The 18,494-nt window shown below is 45.1% G+C and overlaps 1 protein-coding gene across 8 annotated transcripts in view; it reads left to right on the forward strand.

The window, feature by feature from the left end:
- fat1a (FAT atypical cadherin 1a) overlaps positions 1–17,415 on the forward strand; it is a 75,107-nt gene extending 57,692 nt beyond the window's left edge. For 4 of the 8 annotated variants that reach the window (XM_085782884.1, XM_085782853.1, XM_085782844.1 and 1 more), the window contains 16 exons: positions 224–610; positions 1,306–1,520; positions 2,811–2,948; positions 3,161–3,304; positions 5,071–5,268; positions 6,011–6,622; positions 7,640–7,862; positions 7,964–8,095; positions 8,186–8,343; positions 9,041–9,509; positions 10,405–10,558; positions 10,718–10,828; positions 10,936–11,576; positions 12,528–12,665; positions 14,615–14,650; positions 15,751–17,415. In XM_085782884.1, coding sequence (XP_085639010.1) covers positions 224–610; positions 1,306–1,520; positions 2,811–2,948; positions 3,161–3,304; positions 5,071–5,268; positions 6,011–6,622; positions 7,640–7,862; positions 7,964–8,095; positions 8,186–8,343; positions 9,041–9,509; positions 10,405–10,558; positions 10,718–10,828; positions 10,936–11,576; positions 12,528–12,665; positions 14,615–14,650; positions 15,751–16,430 — 4,436 coding nt within the window. In that variant the 3' untranslated portion in view covers positions 16,431–17,415. Of the gene's footprint in view, positions 1–223; positions 611–1,305; positions 1,521–2,810; positions 2,949–3,160; positions 3,305–5,070; positions 5,269–6,010; positions 6,623–7,639; positions 7,863–7,963; positions 8,096–8,185; positions 8,344–9,040; positions 9,510–10,404; positions 10,559–10,717; positions 10,829–10,935; positions 11,577–12,527; positions 12,666–12,939; positions 13,004–14,111; positions 14,172–14,614; positions 14,651–15,750 lie in introns of those variants that run through there. The other 4 variants (XR_015036197.1, XM_085782902.1, XM_085782895.1 and 1 more) reach the window with 4 other exon arrangements.
- Positions 17,416–18,494: the final 1,079 nt, after the last annotated feature.

Genomic DNA, 18,494 nt, shown 5'->3' on the forward strand with positions numbered 1-18,494 from the left:
TACATATAACAGAATAATCCAAAAAATAATCTCCCACACTACCTCAAAGAAAAAAGAAAAAAAAATCCAAGTCTAAATTCATAACCTTGCTTTATAATTATATAAAAAATCCTTACTTGACTGCCAGGATGTAGACGGGAGGTTCAGCCAGAGGACAGGTTGGAAACAAGGAGCTGTCATAATATAACTAATTCACCAAAATGTGATTTGTCTTTCATTCCAGGCCTCAATAGCGACATCCTCTACTCGTTGGTCAATTCTGCTGATGGCTATTTCTCCATTGATGAGCACACCGGGGTGATCAGCCTGGAGCGTCCCCTGGACCGCGAGGTGCAGTCGGTGTACGAGCTGAAAGCCCGCGCCAGCGACCAGGGCTCGCCTCGTCTCTCCTCCCTGTGCCAGGTGGTGATCTCCGTCCTGGACATCAACGACAACCCGCCGGTGTTCGAGCACCGCGAATACACAGCCACCGTGTCGGAGGACGTGGCGGTTGGGACACAGGTGCTCCGAGTGCAGGCAGCCAGCCGGGACACGGAGGCCAACGGAGAGATCTCCTACAGCATCATCAGCGGGAACGAGCACGGCATGTTCCGGGTGGACCCACATACTGGTATGCAACACCACTGAAATAAATCACATCAACAAATTAGTACAGTTCTACTACTTCTGATCCAGTGAAGGACAATTAATTCTTAAAGTTTAAATTTATTCTAAATAAATTTCACAACTCCTATCCTAACACCACCACCACAGGGCTAATTATCTAGAGCCACATTGCCCATACTCTAACTAACACTACTGCCTGCGTTCCCATCTAAACATGTGTGATGCCGACAGAAATGGCACCAAACCAGACACCTCACCCCGTGTGTGGGCATTTGCAAATGAAATCTATAAATAAGGCCCAAACTGCAAACCGAACTTTACTTGAATTTCAAAAGCAACACCCGGTTTTGGTGTGGTGGACTGTGACGCAGTGAAGAACCACAGGGAACAAAAAAAAAAAAGAAAGAAGGGGGACAGGATGCTGCTCTGGTGTCCAGCTGTGAGCATTAATGCAAGTTAAAGCCGCAGAGTCGGACACAACTTTTGAATTTCAAATGAGCGCTAGAGGCAGACGTTGATTTGACTTGCGGTTTGTGACACATTTCGGATGAAATTGTTTGCATATGGGGGAAAAAAATGTTTTCTTTGTGTGTGTATGCTGTTGTATCATTGTGGTATTTCGATATAATTTTCACAATGTGACACCAGTAGGCCTCTGTGACCTTTTCCTGACTCTCTCCTGTGTCTCTTTCTCCTCAGGTGACATCTTCGTGATTGTGCCGCTGGACTACGAGGCCTCCCACGAGTACTACATCACCATCGAGGCCACAGACGGTGGCTCGCCGCCGCTCAGCGACATAGCCACCGTGAACATCAACCTGACCGACGTCAACGACAACGGGCCCGTCTTCAGCCAGGATGTGTACACGGCCGTCGTCAGCGAGGACACGGAGCTGGGAAAAACTGTGATGGCGGTGAGAACATGCGCACACTTGTGTTTACATACAGTTAGGTGCTTGTTGTGGGGAAATAACGTCTAATTAATATCAAAGTGCATCCAGGGTGAAAGATTTCTTTTTCTGTCTTGACTTTCCTCCAGCTAAATGTGCCGCTTCATTCTCTCTCTCTCTCGCGCGGTCGTTCATCTGCTCCCTCACAGGTTTCCTCCTCTCTTGTCCATTACTCGCTGAATACACTATCACGTATCTGCACCTGTGGCAAATCACCATCTGGTGGCACAGCTAAATTAGGACCAATGCTCTTCATGCTCGCTGCACCCCTGTTCTCCAGCATTATCTGACACACATGCTCAAACAGTTTAATTAAAAGGCATTTGACTCATTAAGCCTCTATGAGAGATAAGGCGCTTTCTATCTTTTGCATGTTAAATCTATTCCGGTCTACCACCACCACCACCACCACCGCCGCCGCTCACCTCTCCTCCAAACGCATAAAACGCCACTGCTTATGGTCATTTATCTGTGTCTAATGTACCTGAATATAAATTATCGATCATGAAATTAGATTTTAATACCCGCCATTGTCTCAGAGTTGTAAATCTTCACTGTCTGCTGATTTCCCCGGGGATTCCTTTCAATATGTAACGGTTGGTGGGATTTAATATTGTGCGTCTTTCTGTGTGTGTAAGTGTTGGAGGAGTGTGAAGGGGATAAGGAAAAGGTCATGCTTATCTGTATGACGTCGCCACAGGGGGTTGTTGCAACTAACGATTTTATTGATTGTCAAGCTACTGATTATTTCCTCTATAAACTGATCAGTTGATTGAAAGTGTTTCAGACTCCAGTGGGAAAATCTGAAAATTGGAAACGAGGAACAAGAAAATATACCTCAACTATGATGAAATGATTATTAAAACAGTTGCTAGTTAATTTTCTGTTGATTAAATTAAGACGTCAGAGGTTTCAAAGCATGTCTCCCAAAATATAAACAGCAATTAATGACAACTAATTAAAGACAGAAGTTAATTTGAAAAAACACATTTATATTTATTAAGAGTTCACTGAAAAAAGAACTGCTTCATAAGGACTGTGTAGGTGTTCTTAACATCTCCCAGACAGTCATTAGATTTCAAATAAAATGTTGTTTAACTAATTGGCACATGGAGGCAGATGACATTTTTTTCCACCCACTGGAAACCTGAAGCTAATTGAGAAGAGAGGTTTTTCAGAGTCTTAAACATACAAGTCAACATGAACATTTCGTAGCTTAAGGGTCTCATCGAAGATTGTTGATTGACTCCCAAGGTGATGGCCGAGGATCTGGACGGGCCGTCTTACGATCGCGTGCGCTTCGCCATCGTGGACGGGAACCAAGGCAGCCCCTTCACCATCGATCCGGCCAGAGGAGAGCTGAAAGTTGCTCGCCAGCTGGACAGAGAGAGGGTAAGAGGAGAGAAGAGACGAGCAGATTCAATGCTGACTGTACACATGCACTGTAATCCACAGAAGAACTAATTGCACTCTTTGCAGAATCCAATCAGAGTCATGTCAGGCCTAATAGGGAAGCTTGTTTACCCAACTCGCTGCATTATTGCTTAGAAAAGCAGCTTTGCCTACATATGTTAATTCTCTGTCTGTCTCTCTCTGTGTGTCAGACTTCAGGGTACACTCTGACGGTGGTCGCCTCAGACAACGGGGTGCCCCCTCTCTCAAGCAGCGCCATGATCAACATCGACATCTCAGACGTCAATGACAACCCGCCCCTCTTCTCCCAGTCCAACTACAGCCTCATCATCCAGGTGAGCAGCGGGGAAATGGGTCGGTGTGGAGGAGATGAAAATGAGGTGGAATGAAAGGAAGAAAGAGAGGGGGGAGGTGCAGGAGGGGATTGCAGTGGACACAGAGAGAGGGATTAACAGGGAGGAATAATGGGAGACGGTGCGACTAGAATGTCAAGAAGCAAGTAGGAGGATGGAGCAGTAACAGAGGTGATGAGAGGGAAGAAGGACGAGGAGAGGGAGGAAACTGGAAGACACAGGCTGCATTTTAAGTGTCAGAAGAATGCAGATAAAGTATTTATCGTGAGTTTTAAAGCTGATAATAGATGGCTGGGTGGAGTAAAGGGAAGTGAGGATGAGAAGAATGAAAGCAGATGCACTTATATCTGTAACCAAAAAAAAAGAAGCAAATAATGATCCCAAAGGTAGAAGGGAAGGGGGTCCGTTTTCCAATTTTCCCGTCTGTTTAGAAAACAGAAAAAGTAATTTCAAAGATACTCCGAGGAGGCACAGTTCCAGCAGTTGACGATGAAACATTGCTCGGCACCTGAGAAAAAAAAAAAAAAAAAAAGCCTGACCGGCTTTATTTTCCTTTGCTGTGGAAACTTTGATCAAAGTGAGGCACAGAATCACACTAAAACAGAACAAGGGGGAAAAAACACACAGAGCCCACACACACTTTACACATCACCAGGAATATCAGGAGAGCTTTGAGTCGTGACTTGAAAGAGTCAACGGAAGGTGACACATCTGAAGCCCTTTCAGGCACAGAAAAGCAAGAGACAAGGACACATCACAAGCCTCTTCACAGCATCATGGACCAGCTGTTAGACAAGTGGGAAAGCAGAGTACGAGTTGACGACACTGGATTTCACAACTGAAAAAAAGGCAAAGTAGGAAATATATTTGAGTCATAAGTCATCTCATTCAGAACAACAAGAGGAAAAGCCAGATGTCACCAAATTAGGATTCATCAACTGGAAAACTTGAGCATCAGATGCTGTGACACTTCATTTTGGATAGCAAGCAAAGCAAAACTGTATTTGTATAACACATTTCATTCCAGGTTGAAGCACAATGTGCTTTCCACAAGGCTAAACACAGACTAGACTAAAAGCATCAGCCAGACTACTCAAAGACAAAGCTAAAAAGGAATGTTTTGAGATCTTCCTTTTTTTAATAGATACTAATGTTGGGGCACATTTGGTATGGGGTCAACGTGGTTCATATGATAAAAGCATGTCTGACAGATATTGACATGCAGGGCCTTAAAATCAGGGTTGAAATTCTAAAATTTACAGGGAGCCAATATAAAAACCTCAGAACAGGTGTTATATGATCATACTTCTTTTCTCGTTTAAAACCGTGAGAGATTTCTCAGTAAGTTAAAACTTTGACCTGCTGGTGATGTTAGGAGAGAGAGAAAGAGACAAGGATTGAATGTGAATAGGATTTCTTTTCGGAACACCACGGATGTGTGCAAACTGTACATGACACACCAACATTTCTGTCTGCTGCTAAAGAGGCTGGGGAAGGAAAAAAAAAAAAAAAAAAAAACATGGTCCCGGCAGATCTTTGATGAAGACAGTTTCTGGCACAGTCACTGTTGCAATACATTTCTCCCACATCAGCAGTGTTCTGTGGGTGAATATCTTCACTTCAGAAAGGAAAGAGAAGAAGAAAAAAAAAAACGTTTGCAGTAAAACATGACAGAACTGAATAGCTTCACGACAACCGCCTCCTCTCGAATGTTAAACCCCCCCCCCACTCCCTCTTGTATCCCACAGGAGAATCGACCCAAAGGCACAAGTGTTCTCCAGCTCACCGTAACCGATCGGGACGCTTCCCACAACGGTCCACCTTTCACCTTTGCTATCGCGGATGGGAACGAGGACGACGCTTTCCACATCAATCAGCAGGGAGCTCTAGTGGCCATGGGGGCGCTGAACAGGAAAAGTAAAGAACACTACCTACTCCAAGCACAGGTGAGTCACAACGCTGAGGAGAAACCAGAGTTGAGAGGTTGTATCGATTTAACCGTCAAGCCACAGCAACCTGATGTATTTGTCTGTCCTCTTTTCCCTCTCTGTCCCTCTCCTGCCATCCTCACTCACTGGCTATCTCCTCCTCTCAAACCAGTCGGTGTTTGTCTCTGCGTCTCCATCCTTTAATCCCTCTAAATATAATCTTAAATACAGCGTTTAGCCTGCATAGAAAAGGAATGAATTGGAACAGGCGGACGCAACAAAGCTGCTACAGTACATCCCAGTGCACCTCGTATTAGAGGCATAAATAAAGGACATTTGCTTTGAGTTGGCACGATGCTGTGTGGTGCTGGGTGTTGATGTGTCATCTCAGAGCAAAGAACAGAAGAGGAAAAAAAAAAAAAAGAGTGGGCAGATGGGATATGAGATCTAAGTGTGAAGTCTTGTTACACACAAGCTTCACACTCACACTTGAGTCATAGTTGTTGTTTTTTTTTTGTCTTTATTTTTTTTTCCTGCAGAGCCGATGACCATCCATGTGACAGTATGAGTGTTAAAGTGCATGATCTGTCCATGTTTTGACGGCTTTAGTATCTAATGCGCTGACTGGATGTAGATGCCCTGAGCAGTGGAAGAGCTTGATTGCCCTCTGCTGTTGGATGAATAATTCTTGCAGATGAAAACTTAAATGATTTCCTCATGAATGTTTCTTCACCTTTCTTTTTTTTTTTTTTTTAATTAGGTGTCAGACAGCGGCAAACCTCCGCTCTTCTCCACGGCCTTCATCAGCGTGCGCATTATCGAGGAGAGCGTTTACCCTCCTGCCATTCTCCCTCTGGACATTTTCATCTCCACCGCCGTGGACGAGTACGCCGGGGGCGTGCTGGGGAAGATCCACGCCACTGACCAAGACATCTACGACACCCTCACCTACAGCCTGGCCCCTTCGTCGTCCTCCTCCTCCTACTCGTCGTCCGCCGACGAGAGCGCCGCCTTGTTTTCTGTCTCCGCCTCCGACGGTAAAGTCATCGCCCTGCGGCCCCTCGACGTCGGCCACTACCCGCTCAACGTGACGGTGACCGACGGCCGCTTCACCACGGCCGCCGACGTCAACGTGCATGTTCGCCAAGTCACCCGGCAGGCGCTGGACAACTCCATCGCCGTGCGCTTCGCCAATATCGCTCCCGAGGAGTTCATCGGAGACTACTGGCGCAACTTCCAGCGGGCGCTGAGGAACATCGCCGGCGTGAGGAGGAGCGAGGTGCAGCTAGTGAGTCTGCAGCCGTCCGAGCAGGGAGATCTGGATGTGCTGCTGGCGCTGGAGCGATCAGGAAGTCCCTACCAGTCTCAGGAGGTAAGGCTGAGAAGAATAAACCTCTCCTCGTCCAGATGTTGATTTGTAACTGATAGGACCAATATTGATGACTGGGGATGATTTGAACGGCAGTGACTGATCAAAATGACTCTAAAAGAACCAAACATCTTCAACACTGCTGATAATTTGTACTCATTTTATCCACAATGTTTAACCTGAAGATGTGGCAGTGAAAATTGACCCATCCATTAAAGGGATAGTTCAACATTTTGGCAAGTTGGCCCATTGCCATAACCCCCATAGTCATAGCAGTAGGTTTGTTACCTTTAATTGTCGGTGCAAGCTATTTTTAGAACGGCGGAGCAGAGCCGCACATTCACCACGCTTTGAGATAATAACATAACGTTAACGTAACAGAGTTGTTTTCCAGGTAAATTCATGCAAAACCGCTGATGCGCGTTCCTGTCGGGGGCAGGTTTTCGGCAAGCAGTCTCTGCATTTGCCTCTAAAACAACTCCATCTGTTAATGTTCTGTTATTATCTCATAGCGTGGTGAATGTGCAGGTCACAACTTGTCCACCAGAGCATTTTGGAGTTGTTGGATTGTGTATTTGATGAGTTTGATGAGGGAAACCAAGAATCCCATTAGCCTCCGTAGCGTAGCTCTGAGCAGCTCACGGCTCTGCTCCGCCGTTCTAAGAATAGCTTGCACCAACAAATAAAGGTAACAAACCTACTCCTAAAACTATAGGGATTATGGCAAAGGGCCAATTTGCCAAAATGTTGAACTATCCCTTTAAACTTCCTAGGCTGTAATTACTGTGTAGCTCATCATTTTATCTGTGAAAAATTGAAAGGTAAATGATTGATCAATTATCTGAGTAGTTTTGAGATGAATTTGTTGTTTCAGCTGATTCCTGAGTATTAATGATGTTTTTGCTTCATAAACGATTTCAGCCATTAATCAATATCATTAATTAAGCATCACTGCAGATTTATTCTCTAATCGATTAGTGTTTGCTCCTCCTTACCGAGTCCTTTTCACTTCGCCCTCAGGTTGTCTTCCGTAAACTGAACTCCTCCGCGGCCGTGATCGAGGAGATGACGGGGGTCCGCATCCTCCGGGTGGTGCAGAAGCTGTGCGCCGGGCTGGACTGCCCGCTGCGCTTCTGCGACGAGGTCATCTCCCTGGACAAAACGGCCATGTCCACTTACAGCACGGCTCGCCTCAGCTTCGTTACACCGCGCCACCAGAGGACTGCCACCTGCCAGTGCGATGGTACGGCGATCGCACCTCAGATTCCCACAACAGACACATTTATTCATACATTCATTCTCTGTTAGAGCCTCCATTCACAGCGCATGTGTTTTGGTACTTAGGTGGCAGATGTCCCGTGTTGAACAACCTGTGTGAGAGCAGCCCCTGTCCTGAGGGGATGGACTGTGTAGCGGATCCCAGAGAGAACATCTACAGCTGCGTGTGTCCAGAAAGCAAAAAGGGCAAATGCTCCGGTAAGACCACCCACGTCTTTATGCCTGTGTCTCTAAATGTCTTAAATGTCCTTTTACTGTATTTCTAAACAAACCTCTGTCACTTGATAGATGGCCACTCGCTGACATTCAGCGGCAGCGGCTACGTGAAATATCATCTGATGGAGAATGAGAACAAGGAGCTGATGAAACTGTCTCTGAGGCTACGGACCTTCTCCAGCCACGCAACTGTCATGTACGCCAAAGGAACGGACTACAGCATCCTGGAGGTGCGTGTGTAGCATGCATAATCATACATTTATTCCTCCAACCTCTTTAAAACCGACACAATGACCTTGCTTATCATAATTAAGTCTAGACTGACTGACCCCTGTGCATTTCTTGGCCCATCTCTGTATTACCACCCAGAATTTCCATATCAGAAGGGCTTAATAAAACACACAAGCGACCCATCTTCTTCCAGCCAGTGTGTGCACCAGCTAACTACGCCGAATGGTTCAAAAAGCCATTTTTAAAAACTCCTTTCTCATGAGGGACTATGGGAATGTGGTGGTGGGTTGACAAACTCACACACAGGAGCTATTTTCGGACTGGGAGGGAAACAGAAAGCAGTTTTCCACACATTCCTTTTAGAGTCTGTCTGGAGAAGCAGTCTGCATGCCAGACTTTGGACTAAAACCTGGCTGGCCAGCAGGCAGTTATTGTTTATCAGACTGCCATGTACAGTAAGGTTTTTAATATCTACAGTTCCTGTGTGTTTATTTTAGAGGCGTGAGGCAAAGTGATATTGTTGTAGAAATCTGTTGTTCCCGTTAACACACACTATATTCTCGGATAGGGAGTGATTTATGACAGTTATCATATGAAGCGATTTGATTACAAGCTTTAATCATGTGGATTAATTATTAAAAATACACATTGAGTGTTCAACACGTTCCAACGCTGTATTTTTGTCCTCTGTGACAGATCCTGAACGGACGCCTGCAGTACAAGTTCGACTGCGGCAGCGGCCCCGGCCTGGTGTCGGTCCACAGCGCTCAGGTTAACGACGGGGAGTGGCACACCGTCTCGCTCGAGGTCAACGGTAACTACGCGAAACTGGAGCTGGACCAAGGTCACACCGCCTCGGGCATGGCGCCGGGCACCCTGCGCACCCTCAACCTCGACAACAACATTTACTTTGGCGGTCACGTACGCCAGCACGCCTCCTCTCGCCTCGGACGCAGCCTGCCCGTCACCAACGGGTTCCGCGGCTGCATGGAGGCCATCGCCCTGAACGGCCAGGAGCTGCCTCTCAACACCAAAGCTCTCCGGCCCCACGCTGTGCTGGAGGACATCGTGGACGTGGCTCCGGGCTGCGCGCTCGCACCTGCTGAGAGTTGTTCCAGCAACCCCTGCACCAACGGAGGGAGCTGCACCTCGCTGCCTAATGGAGGTACATAATGTCCTGCTCAGCTCATTGCACTCACTCAGATTTCCACTGAAGCCGCTTCATTTGAATTCACAGCTCTCCCTTTCCCTGTATACACCACCACCACTTTAGTCCTTTTTTCAGGTCTGGGAGAGATTAAGAGGAGCTTTGATTTAACACATTTTCAAATGTACTTATTTGAAGAGATGAAGCAGGCTTCTACTGACGATGGGTAACTACAGGCAGGCTAATTAATAATTAATATGTTTCATATTAAAGGGGAATTTCTGTTTTTTACAATCTGGACCTTATTTCTAGCATAAAATACGATCATTTACTCACCCAAATAACTTCGGTGTCATTACGAGTTCCTTCCGCCGAAATTAGATCCAGCCGAGAGCCGCGTATGTCTTTATAATGCTAGGTCAACCTACAGACCCCGGATGTTGATAACAGGTCACCTCAGATTCAGAAGGGAATAGTACTAGCGTATCATGACAAAATATTGGTGAAATGAACACGTTTCGCGGCAGATAATGTGTTATTTAGAGGCTGCATTCCGCTGCCCCATATACTTTCATTATACGGATATACGCGGCTCTCGGCTGGATCTAATTTCGTCTGAACGACTTGTAATGACACCAAAGTTATCTGGGTGAGTAAATGATCGCATTTACTGCTAGAAATAAGGTCCAGATTGTAAAAAACGGAAATTCCCCTTTAAAACCTTGCTAGAGGTTCAGAAGGCGGGATCCCTCACCATCCACAAAAAAAGTAAAGTAGATAGAGAGAGAGCAGTAAAACAGTATCTGGTATTGCACTATTGATATATTTTTGACAGACAACACAAACGCTACTTTTGACACCAAGTCAGTATTAACATCTTCACTCTGCTGTCTCCTTCTTCCTCGTACCACAGGCTACTTCTGCAAGTGTCCCGCCTCTTTCATGGGCACCCACTGTGAGATTGGCATCAGCCCCTGTGCCTCCAACCCCTGCCTGTACGGAGGCACCTGCGTCCCACGTGCTGACGACTTCTACTGCCAGTGCAGAGGGCAGTACTCAGGACAGAGGTATCACAAACTGTTGTTGTTGTTGTTGTTGTTGTAACTAGAACAAGTGAGCATTGTCTACAAACTACTGCATTGATGTGACCTTCACGCTGTATCACACATCTCAGCTCGGCGGGGGGATTCTTTAGGTTGCTCACGTTAAACTGTTTTGAATTCAAGGTGCCAGCTGGGGCCGTACTGCAGAGACAACCCCTGTAAGAACAGCGGCAAGTGTATCGACAGTCTGGACGGTCCAGTGTGCGAGTGTGAAGCAGGTTTCCAGGGAGACAGGTGTGTACGCTTTTTAGTTGACATTCATGAACTGATGGTTTTGTATTTGCGATGCCAAGTGCGTGTTCTTGGACCGTACACTCACCTGATTCCTGTGTGTTGTCCAGGTGCCTGAGTGATGTTGACGAATGCATCAAGAACCCGTGTGCCAACGGCGCCCAGTGCCAGAACACGTACGGCTCCTACAAGTGCAACTGCTCGCTGGGCTTCAGCGGCCTCATCTGCGACCAACGCGCGGAAGTTCGCAACGAATTCGTCTCCACGTCCTGGAACATCGGCCTGGAGGAGGTGATCGGCATCGTGGTCTTTGTGTCCAGCATCTTCATCATGGTCCTCCTCTTCATCATAATCCGCAAGAAGGCCTGCCGCGGCAAGTCCAAGAGCAACGACGACAAACACCACGGAGGCTCGAGCGTGCCTCACTCCTTCCTCCAGAGGCCGTACTTCGACGCCAAGCTCAACAAGAACATCTACTCCGACATCCCGCCGCAGGTCCCCGTGCGGCCCATCTCCTACACTCCCAGCATTCCGAGCGATTCGCGAAACAACCTGGACAGGAACTCGTTCGAGGGCTCGGCCATCCCGGAGCATCCGGAGTTCAGCACCTTCAACCCGGACTCTGTGCACGGTCACCGCAAGACCGTGGCCGTGTGCAGCGTGGCGCCCAACCTTCCCCCACCCCCTCCCTCCAACTCGGTCTCTGATAGTGACTCCATCCAGAAGCCAAACTGGGACTACGACTATGACAGTAAGTGACTTGCCTGTGCATCTTAATTATCACTGTCAGACCTTCTTTTTTTTAACACTGTACAGAGCACCTTATTTTAGGTACACATGTAAAAGACTTGAACATTATGCAGCGGAGGCACACAATATTTCAGAAATAATCCCGTCAGGTTAATGTTTTGTATAATTCTGGCATTTATTTTAAGGGTCTGTAATTCCCCTCTAATTTTCTCAAAGGTTTCCCATAAAGGACGATGTCATTTAGTTATAATTATAGAGAAAATAGAGACAGTCTTAAATTGGTACGCTTCCCTTTTCAATTATTTGCTCATTTAACCTGTAAATGTTTCTTCGGGCAGGCAGGCAGGCATACAATTCAGCATATACTGCACAGGCAGGAGAGAGTGTCTAAAAATAAATAAATAATGAATGGATATTTATTTAGGGTTTGAATGGGGCAGTTATTTTATGGAAATTCCCCTGGAAGTCTGAAAGTACTCAACACAAGTAACAAAAGCCTATTTTAAATAATTGAAATAACAGAACTTTGCCTTTATTTCCTCCAAATTACTCCAAATCATGCAGATCTTTCCAGGAACCCTGTTGAGAATTGTTAAAAAAAACCAAAAAAAAACAGACCCTTTAAATAAAGTACTGCCCAAGTTGATTCCAAATGAAAGAAAATAATTGTGTTCCACTGTTTGGCATGAGGCACAGTTCATTAGATAAATTTGCTCATGTTCTAAACAAACCAGAACCAGACCATTATGTTATCATCAACCAGAAAAATAGACGTTTTATATTGATTTTCAAGCTCTTTAAGTGTAGAAATGTCCCATAAAATGGAATGCAAAACAGTTATTTGCACAAACCCATGCTCTGATAATTGGACTCTACTCTACAGGATGTTTTTTATATCTCACGCATGCAGTTTTTTGCTAAACCTTGTACTGTGCTTTTTTTTTTTTACCAGCTAAAGTGGTGGACCTGGATCCGTGCCTGACCAAGAAGCCTGTGGAGGACAGCGCCTGTCACCCCTATAACACCAGGGGCAGCATGTCTGAGGTCCAGTCCCTCAGCTCCTTCCAGTCAGAGTCCTGCGATGATAACGGTACGCTGCCACTCAGCATGTTAAAGTGAAAATGAATGAAAAACAACTAACAAAGACAGTAGAGTTTTGAAAATGTCTGATGTTCAGATACATGTAGGAAATGTCATTTTGCTCTTCTTTGGTCTGATCAGCCTGCATGATTCTTTTGCAGCAGTTACCTTTTGTTGATTTCAATGCTAACGCTCTTTTCTCTGCATGCTGAGAATGGACGACCCTAATGACTTGCTCTGGGGTCACGTGATCTCTTCTCTTTCTTTTTGCTGCGGGGCTTCAGCTCCCATATGGATCAAATCAGTCCACAGATCCAGAACAAGGTTTTAAATAGGGGGGTCCAGCCTGTAAGTCCTCAATCACTACCGGTACAGACGGAAGCAATCACAACATCTTGTGCTGTGTAATTCTCCTGGGATTATGTGTAAAAAAAAAAAAAAAAAAAACACCCAAGCATTCTGACCCTGTTTCCTATTGAGCCGGTCTCACTTTACCTGAACTGAGCTTCAACAAAAGGAGTTTGATGACTTACTCAGACAGCCGTTATGTTCCGTTTGAAAATCACTCACAGGCTCATTGAGTTTGACAGACATCTGCATTTCCATTTATTTATATATTTTTGGTCTTTTTTTTTTATTTACAAGCATGTTTTTATTCTTCTTTTTTCCCTCTTTATGTGTTTCTGTTTCTTTTTTCTTCAAAAACGAAGCCACGAGTGGATGTTTAAAGCAAACATCAAGGAACATATCACAAGGGTATAATAACGCGCATATGTTACGTTCTCCCAGCTCCTCTTCATATCACTATCACACATATTACCCTGTGCCATCACTGGGATATCATGGTGGGGGATTGTGCTGCTCATAAGTCATCAAATCCTGCATCTAAACCTCCCGAAAACAGAAAAAAAATATAACAAATCTGAAATGTGTTGTGAGAAAGTAATTCTATTCCCTCAGTTTGTCTCCCAAACACACACTCACACACACACACACGCTCAGGCTCTTCTCTGTGTTTAGGGTTGGAAATGCGTTAATATCTCCAGGGAATTTCACTGATTCTTCCATCTGTACTGTCAATGGCACCCAGTAGCATTCAGTATGTTGTTGTTGTTGTTGTATCTTGCACAAACAAAAGAAACCAGACCCTCCTCCACACTTTGTTATCACCCTCCTCCATCGTGCTCAGCCATGAACCCCCCCTCCTCCCCCCTCTCCCCCTCCTCTTCCTCCATATTTTCATTGTCGACACAGAAAAAGGCTAAATGTTAAAGTATGGTAGTATATCCAGCAACATGAATGGGAATTGTTGCTTGTGTTCCCACCATCATCTCTCCATGTGTGCTTTGGTTTTTTTTTCTTCTTCTTTTCTTTCATTTGAAATGATAAAAGCATTTTTTTGTACTAACATTAGGTCTCTTCCACCCACTCTCCCCTCCCTTACCTCTCACACAAGCCTCCATAGTGACAGTAATCCACCTTGTCAACTGTGCTGTTGACACGGTGGAAGGAGAAGGTACTCTTTCATTGCTTCCATCTTCCACTAGTTTTGTCCTTGATATTTGGATGTGAAGTGCAGGTTGTAGAGCTGCCATTATCTTACACTGACAAAAAAAACCCCAAAAAACATCCAACCCTGACTTGTTTCTTTTCAGATTGAGCTGCTAATTCATTAAGATATGCAAATGCTAAATTAAACAGGCACCTAAGTGCGGCCCTACAAGTCTCGGCATCGATCTTCGCCAACTTTTGATTACCAACCTGGAGAAGTCTGTTTAAGAAAATGGCAAACCTGCCGTCCATTAATTAACCTGTCACCCTTGTTTATCTTTATTTAGCCGTGTAGTGTTTCATTGTCCTCATTTCATTGGTGTTCTCTTTGCCGATTGTTCCTTCCACTCAGGTTCTAATGTGACTTGTTCTTTCTCTCTTCTCTTCTCCTTCTTGCCTGATATAAAGAGTCTTTTTTGGCTCATGATCTCAAGAACCCAAGAGGTGACTTTTTTCATCTTTGTTTGCCTGATGTACACTGGTGACCCTAACCCCCCTCCCCCCTCCCATCCTGCCCGTTAACTTTTAACCACTAACCTGCCGCTCCCCGAAGCTTTAAAGGGTTAACCCTGCTCCCTAAGGCAAAGCTGGTGCTCCACTGAGAGCTTTCTGCATCAGTGGCCTCATACGGTGTCACGTCTGCCCCCCCCAACCCCACCCCCCCTCCTGTAAGACTATTTATTACCCCCTGAAACATTCCCATGCATGGCTTTGATGTGGTGACAATGTTAGAGAAAATGTTAATCCGAGTGTCATGTGATCAAAGGTTGTGCTCAGTAACTAACTGGAAGTATTCCCAGCCATGTGTGTTCGTATATGTGTGTGTGTCTGTGTAACTGGTGTTGAGAGTTTGTCACTGATCTACAGTGACTTTTCTTTTTTTTTTTTTTAAGATACTGACTGAAATGTAGCATCTATGGAAGAAGAGTAACTCTGCCTCAAAGACATAACGAAACTAAAAAGTCCTCAGCTTCACTAGTAGTGTGATGTGTTTTTGAATCTGAATAAGGAACCAGTGGTTTAATTACCAGAGATGGGAGTGAAATCCTAAAGGACTGATGGGATTGATTTAGAGCTGTAATGAGATTCAGAACTGCAGAGGATTGTGGGATCTCGCCCACATCTGCTTCACCTGTGTTGTCAGATTGAACTATTTTGCCAGCGGATGATAACCCACAAGGACTAGAGGGTTTCATCATCGCCCTAAATTTGTATTTGATTGGATACGTCCTTGTGTTCGTCCCCGGCCTCAGAATGAGTCTTTACAAATGTTTTAATGTTTTAAAGAAAGAAAAGAAATGCTAGAAGGAAGATTTTTTTGGATTATTCGTTTGAATGTGTCAGTGTGTTGAAACGTCTCACAAAGTTGAGTGTGTATTAATGAACCAATCGTTGTGTTGGTGTGACCTTGTTGTTGTTCCGTGTTCCTGTTGCATGGTGTGGGGTTTTAACATTAACCTGATGGTACTTGGTGAATGTTAATAACCAGATGTGATTGAGCGTCGACCTTGACACTGACATGCGGCCGTTTCCCTCTCCAACAGGATATCACTGGGACACATCTGATTGGATGCCAAGTGTTCAACTTCCTGGAATCCAGGAGTTTCCACAGTATGAGGTTGTGGAGTCGCCCGCCCCCATGTACAGTGACCCCAACGCCATCGACACCGACTACTATCCCGGCGGCTTCGACATCGAGAGCGATTTCCCTCCGCCGCCGGAGGACTTCCCCGCCAACGACGACCTGCCGCCGCCGCCTCTGCCAGAGTACGGCGACCGCTGCGACACGCTGCGGCCGCTGGGCAGAGACTCGGACCCGTCTCCCGGCAGCCCGGGCGGCTCGGGCGGGGTCCGCCAGCGCCCGGCCCTGCCCCAGCTCTACAGCCTTAACCAGTACCTGCCGCAGCACTCCTACCCTAGCGATGGCGGCGACACCGAGGGCCAGGGCGCCACTTCCACCTCAGCCAACACCACGCCAGCTTCCACCCTGGGCACCGGTGGCTACAGAGGGGGCTACCCTTTAGGTTGTAGTCGGGACTTTGACTCCTCAGCTCTGGACAACATGTCCATGTCTCTGTACACGTCCACAGCCTCTTGCTCGGACATGTCGGCGTGCTGCGAGGAGTCCGAGGTGATGATAAGCGACTACGAAAGCGGCGACGAGGGCCACTTTGAGCGGCTGGCCATCCCGGCGCTGGACTCCCAACAGCACACTGAAGTCTGACACTGGATCCAAACAAAAGTGCCTGAACCCACAGCTACACCTTATGTTATCCCCTCCCACACCACCCACACTAAACACGCACAGTATGTGGACACACAAAACACGACGCAACACACACACACACACACACACACACACACACATACATGCACACACACGATGATTTGAGTCACAACACAGGGGTTGTTGAGACTGGTTGTGAAGGCCAATCGGCTGAGAAGATCAGAAGAAGTTACGGGAGAGAATCTGTAGCATCTTTGCGTCTGCTCAGTCCAACTCCTGCCCCTCCCAGTTGGCGGTGCCATCGCTTTACGTAACTGTCATCTCACATAGGAAGTGGATTGTCTGAAGGATCAACATTTCAAAGAACAACAGGAAGAACATCATGGAGAAAAAAAAAAGAGTATTTCACCACAATATCTTTGTTTCTATAAAAAAAAAAAAAAAACAAGCAAAATGTTTTTATACAAATCCTCATTTTCAATGTAAATTTAAATGTACAGTTTTGATTTCAAAGTTTACTAGGTTTTGTAGATATTCTATGCTTTTATTTTCAAAAAAAAAAGAGTTAAATGGTGTGACATTATCAGCCTTACTGTGCTTACATTCACGAAAAAAGAAGTGTTAAAAAAAAAGAGAGAAGAGCGTGGCTTTCCCGCACAGTGTACTCGTAAAAGTTTATTGTCTCCTGCTCATTTCAAAAAGGGTCTTCAGTGAACGACTGCATATTCTTGTGTTGTTGTTGTTTTTCTTTTTTTTTTCTTTTTTTATTTGTTTGTTTGTAAATTTTGACTTTGGAACCTCTTTATTTTTCCACCAAGAAAATGGGACCCAATATATTTATAGTGCAGAGTTATCCATGGACACGTGACTTTTTCAGGTGTCTATGTGTGTGTGAGCAATGCTATGGTCTTGTTAAGGTTTTTATTGAATACTGCCACAAGCTCACGCTTTCCTACTGGCAATAAATTATTCCTAAAAAATATTCATACTGTCTCCGTGTGCATTTATTTCCAAAGCCTATATGTGAAGAGAGGTGGTTTGTAAAATAAAAATTGTAATAAAAGCAATTTTATGCTAACTAAACACATGTGGACTGTGTATTGTACTGTAGCTGTTTGAAACCTTGTACATGCAAAACAAAAACAGAAACTGAAAACTGTCACAATTTTAATAATTCATCGTTTTCCCAACTGTAATGTCAAAGATCGTCGCATTCACTGTTTTCATCTAGTAAAAACATTGACATGTTTTTGTGAACTGAAAATGAAATTTATACATAAACTTAGGGATAATTGACTTTCAGGTGGAAAATGTAGAAAGTTCATGCTCCAGTGAGATTATATGATGAAAGTACGGCATTTCAGTAGAAGTATGGAGTGGTCATTTCTTCATCTCAGACAATGTAAGCTAACAACAGCGGTGGGTATAACCACAACAAAACATGTCAATGTGTCAATAAGTTGTCATGTGGCTAAAGGGCGTCCACTTCTCTGTCATTCGTTGACTCTTCCAGCCTTTCTGTGTCTCTGCTGATGACACTTTGTGACACTCTGAGTTCAGTGGACACTTCCCTCTGACAACATCCTGTTTCAGGCCTCGACATGTCCAGGTATTGTTGATGGACCGTTATACAGGTGTCGTCTTGGTCTCATGATGTTAAAACGTGAACAGCATGATGAAGAGGATAGTTTCAATACAAACTGTCATTGAACCAGAACATTTAGTGGTGGATTCATGGATCAGACACTTGTGGTTTTTGCAGTTAGAGAACAGCATGTTATGTTAACACTGAACAGCTGGACATGTGCATTCAAAAATTTAGGGAAGATCAATTTAAGTTTACCTGTAAAGGTTATAGTGCATGTAAGGTGCATTCTGAAGGCCGAATATATACAGTATATATACTGTATATATTTAATCCAAAATCCAAATATCCCTAACTGTGAGTAGTGTATGTGTGAAAGAGCAGCTGATGTTTTATAGATCCAACAACTATTTGAGGAAACTCCCAAGAGTTTGATTTAGCACTGCCTCTGCATCAACAATTCATTTTTATTTATA

Source organism: Trachurus japonicus, chromosome 1, assembly GCF_045865225.1.
Source record: "Trachurus japonicus isolate A0001 chromosome 1, Traja_1.0".
In the NCBI taxonomy this organism is placed as follows: Eukaryota; Metazoa; Chordata; class Actinopteri; order Carangiformes; family Carangidae; genus Trachurus; species Trachurus japonicus.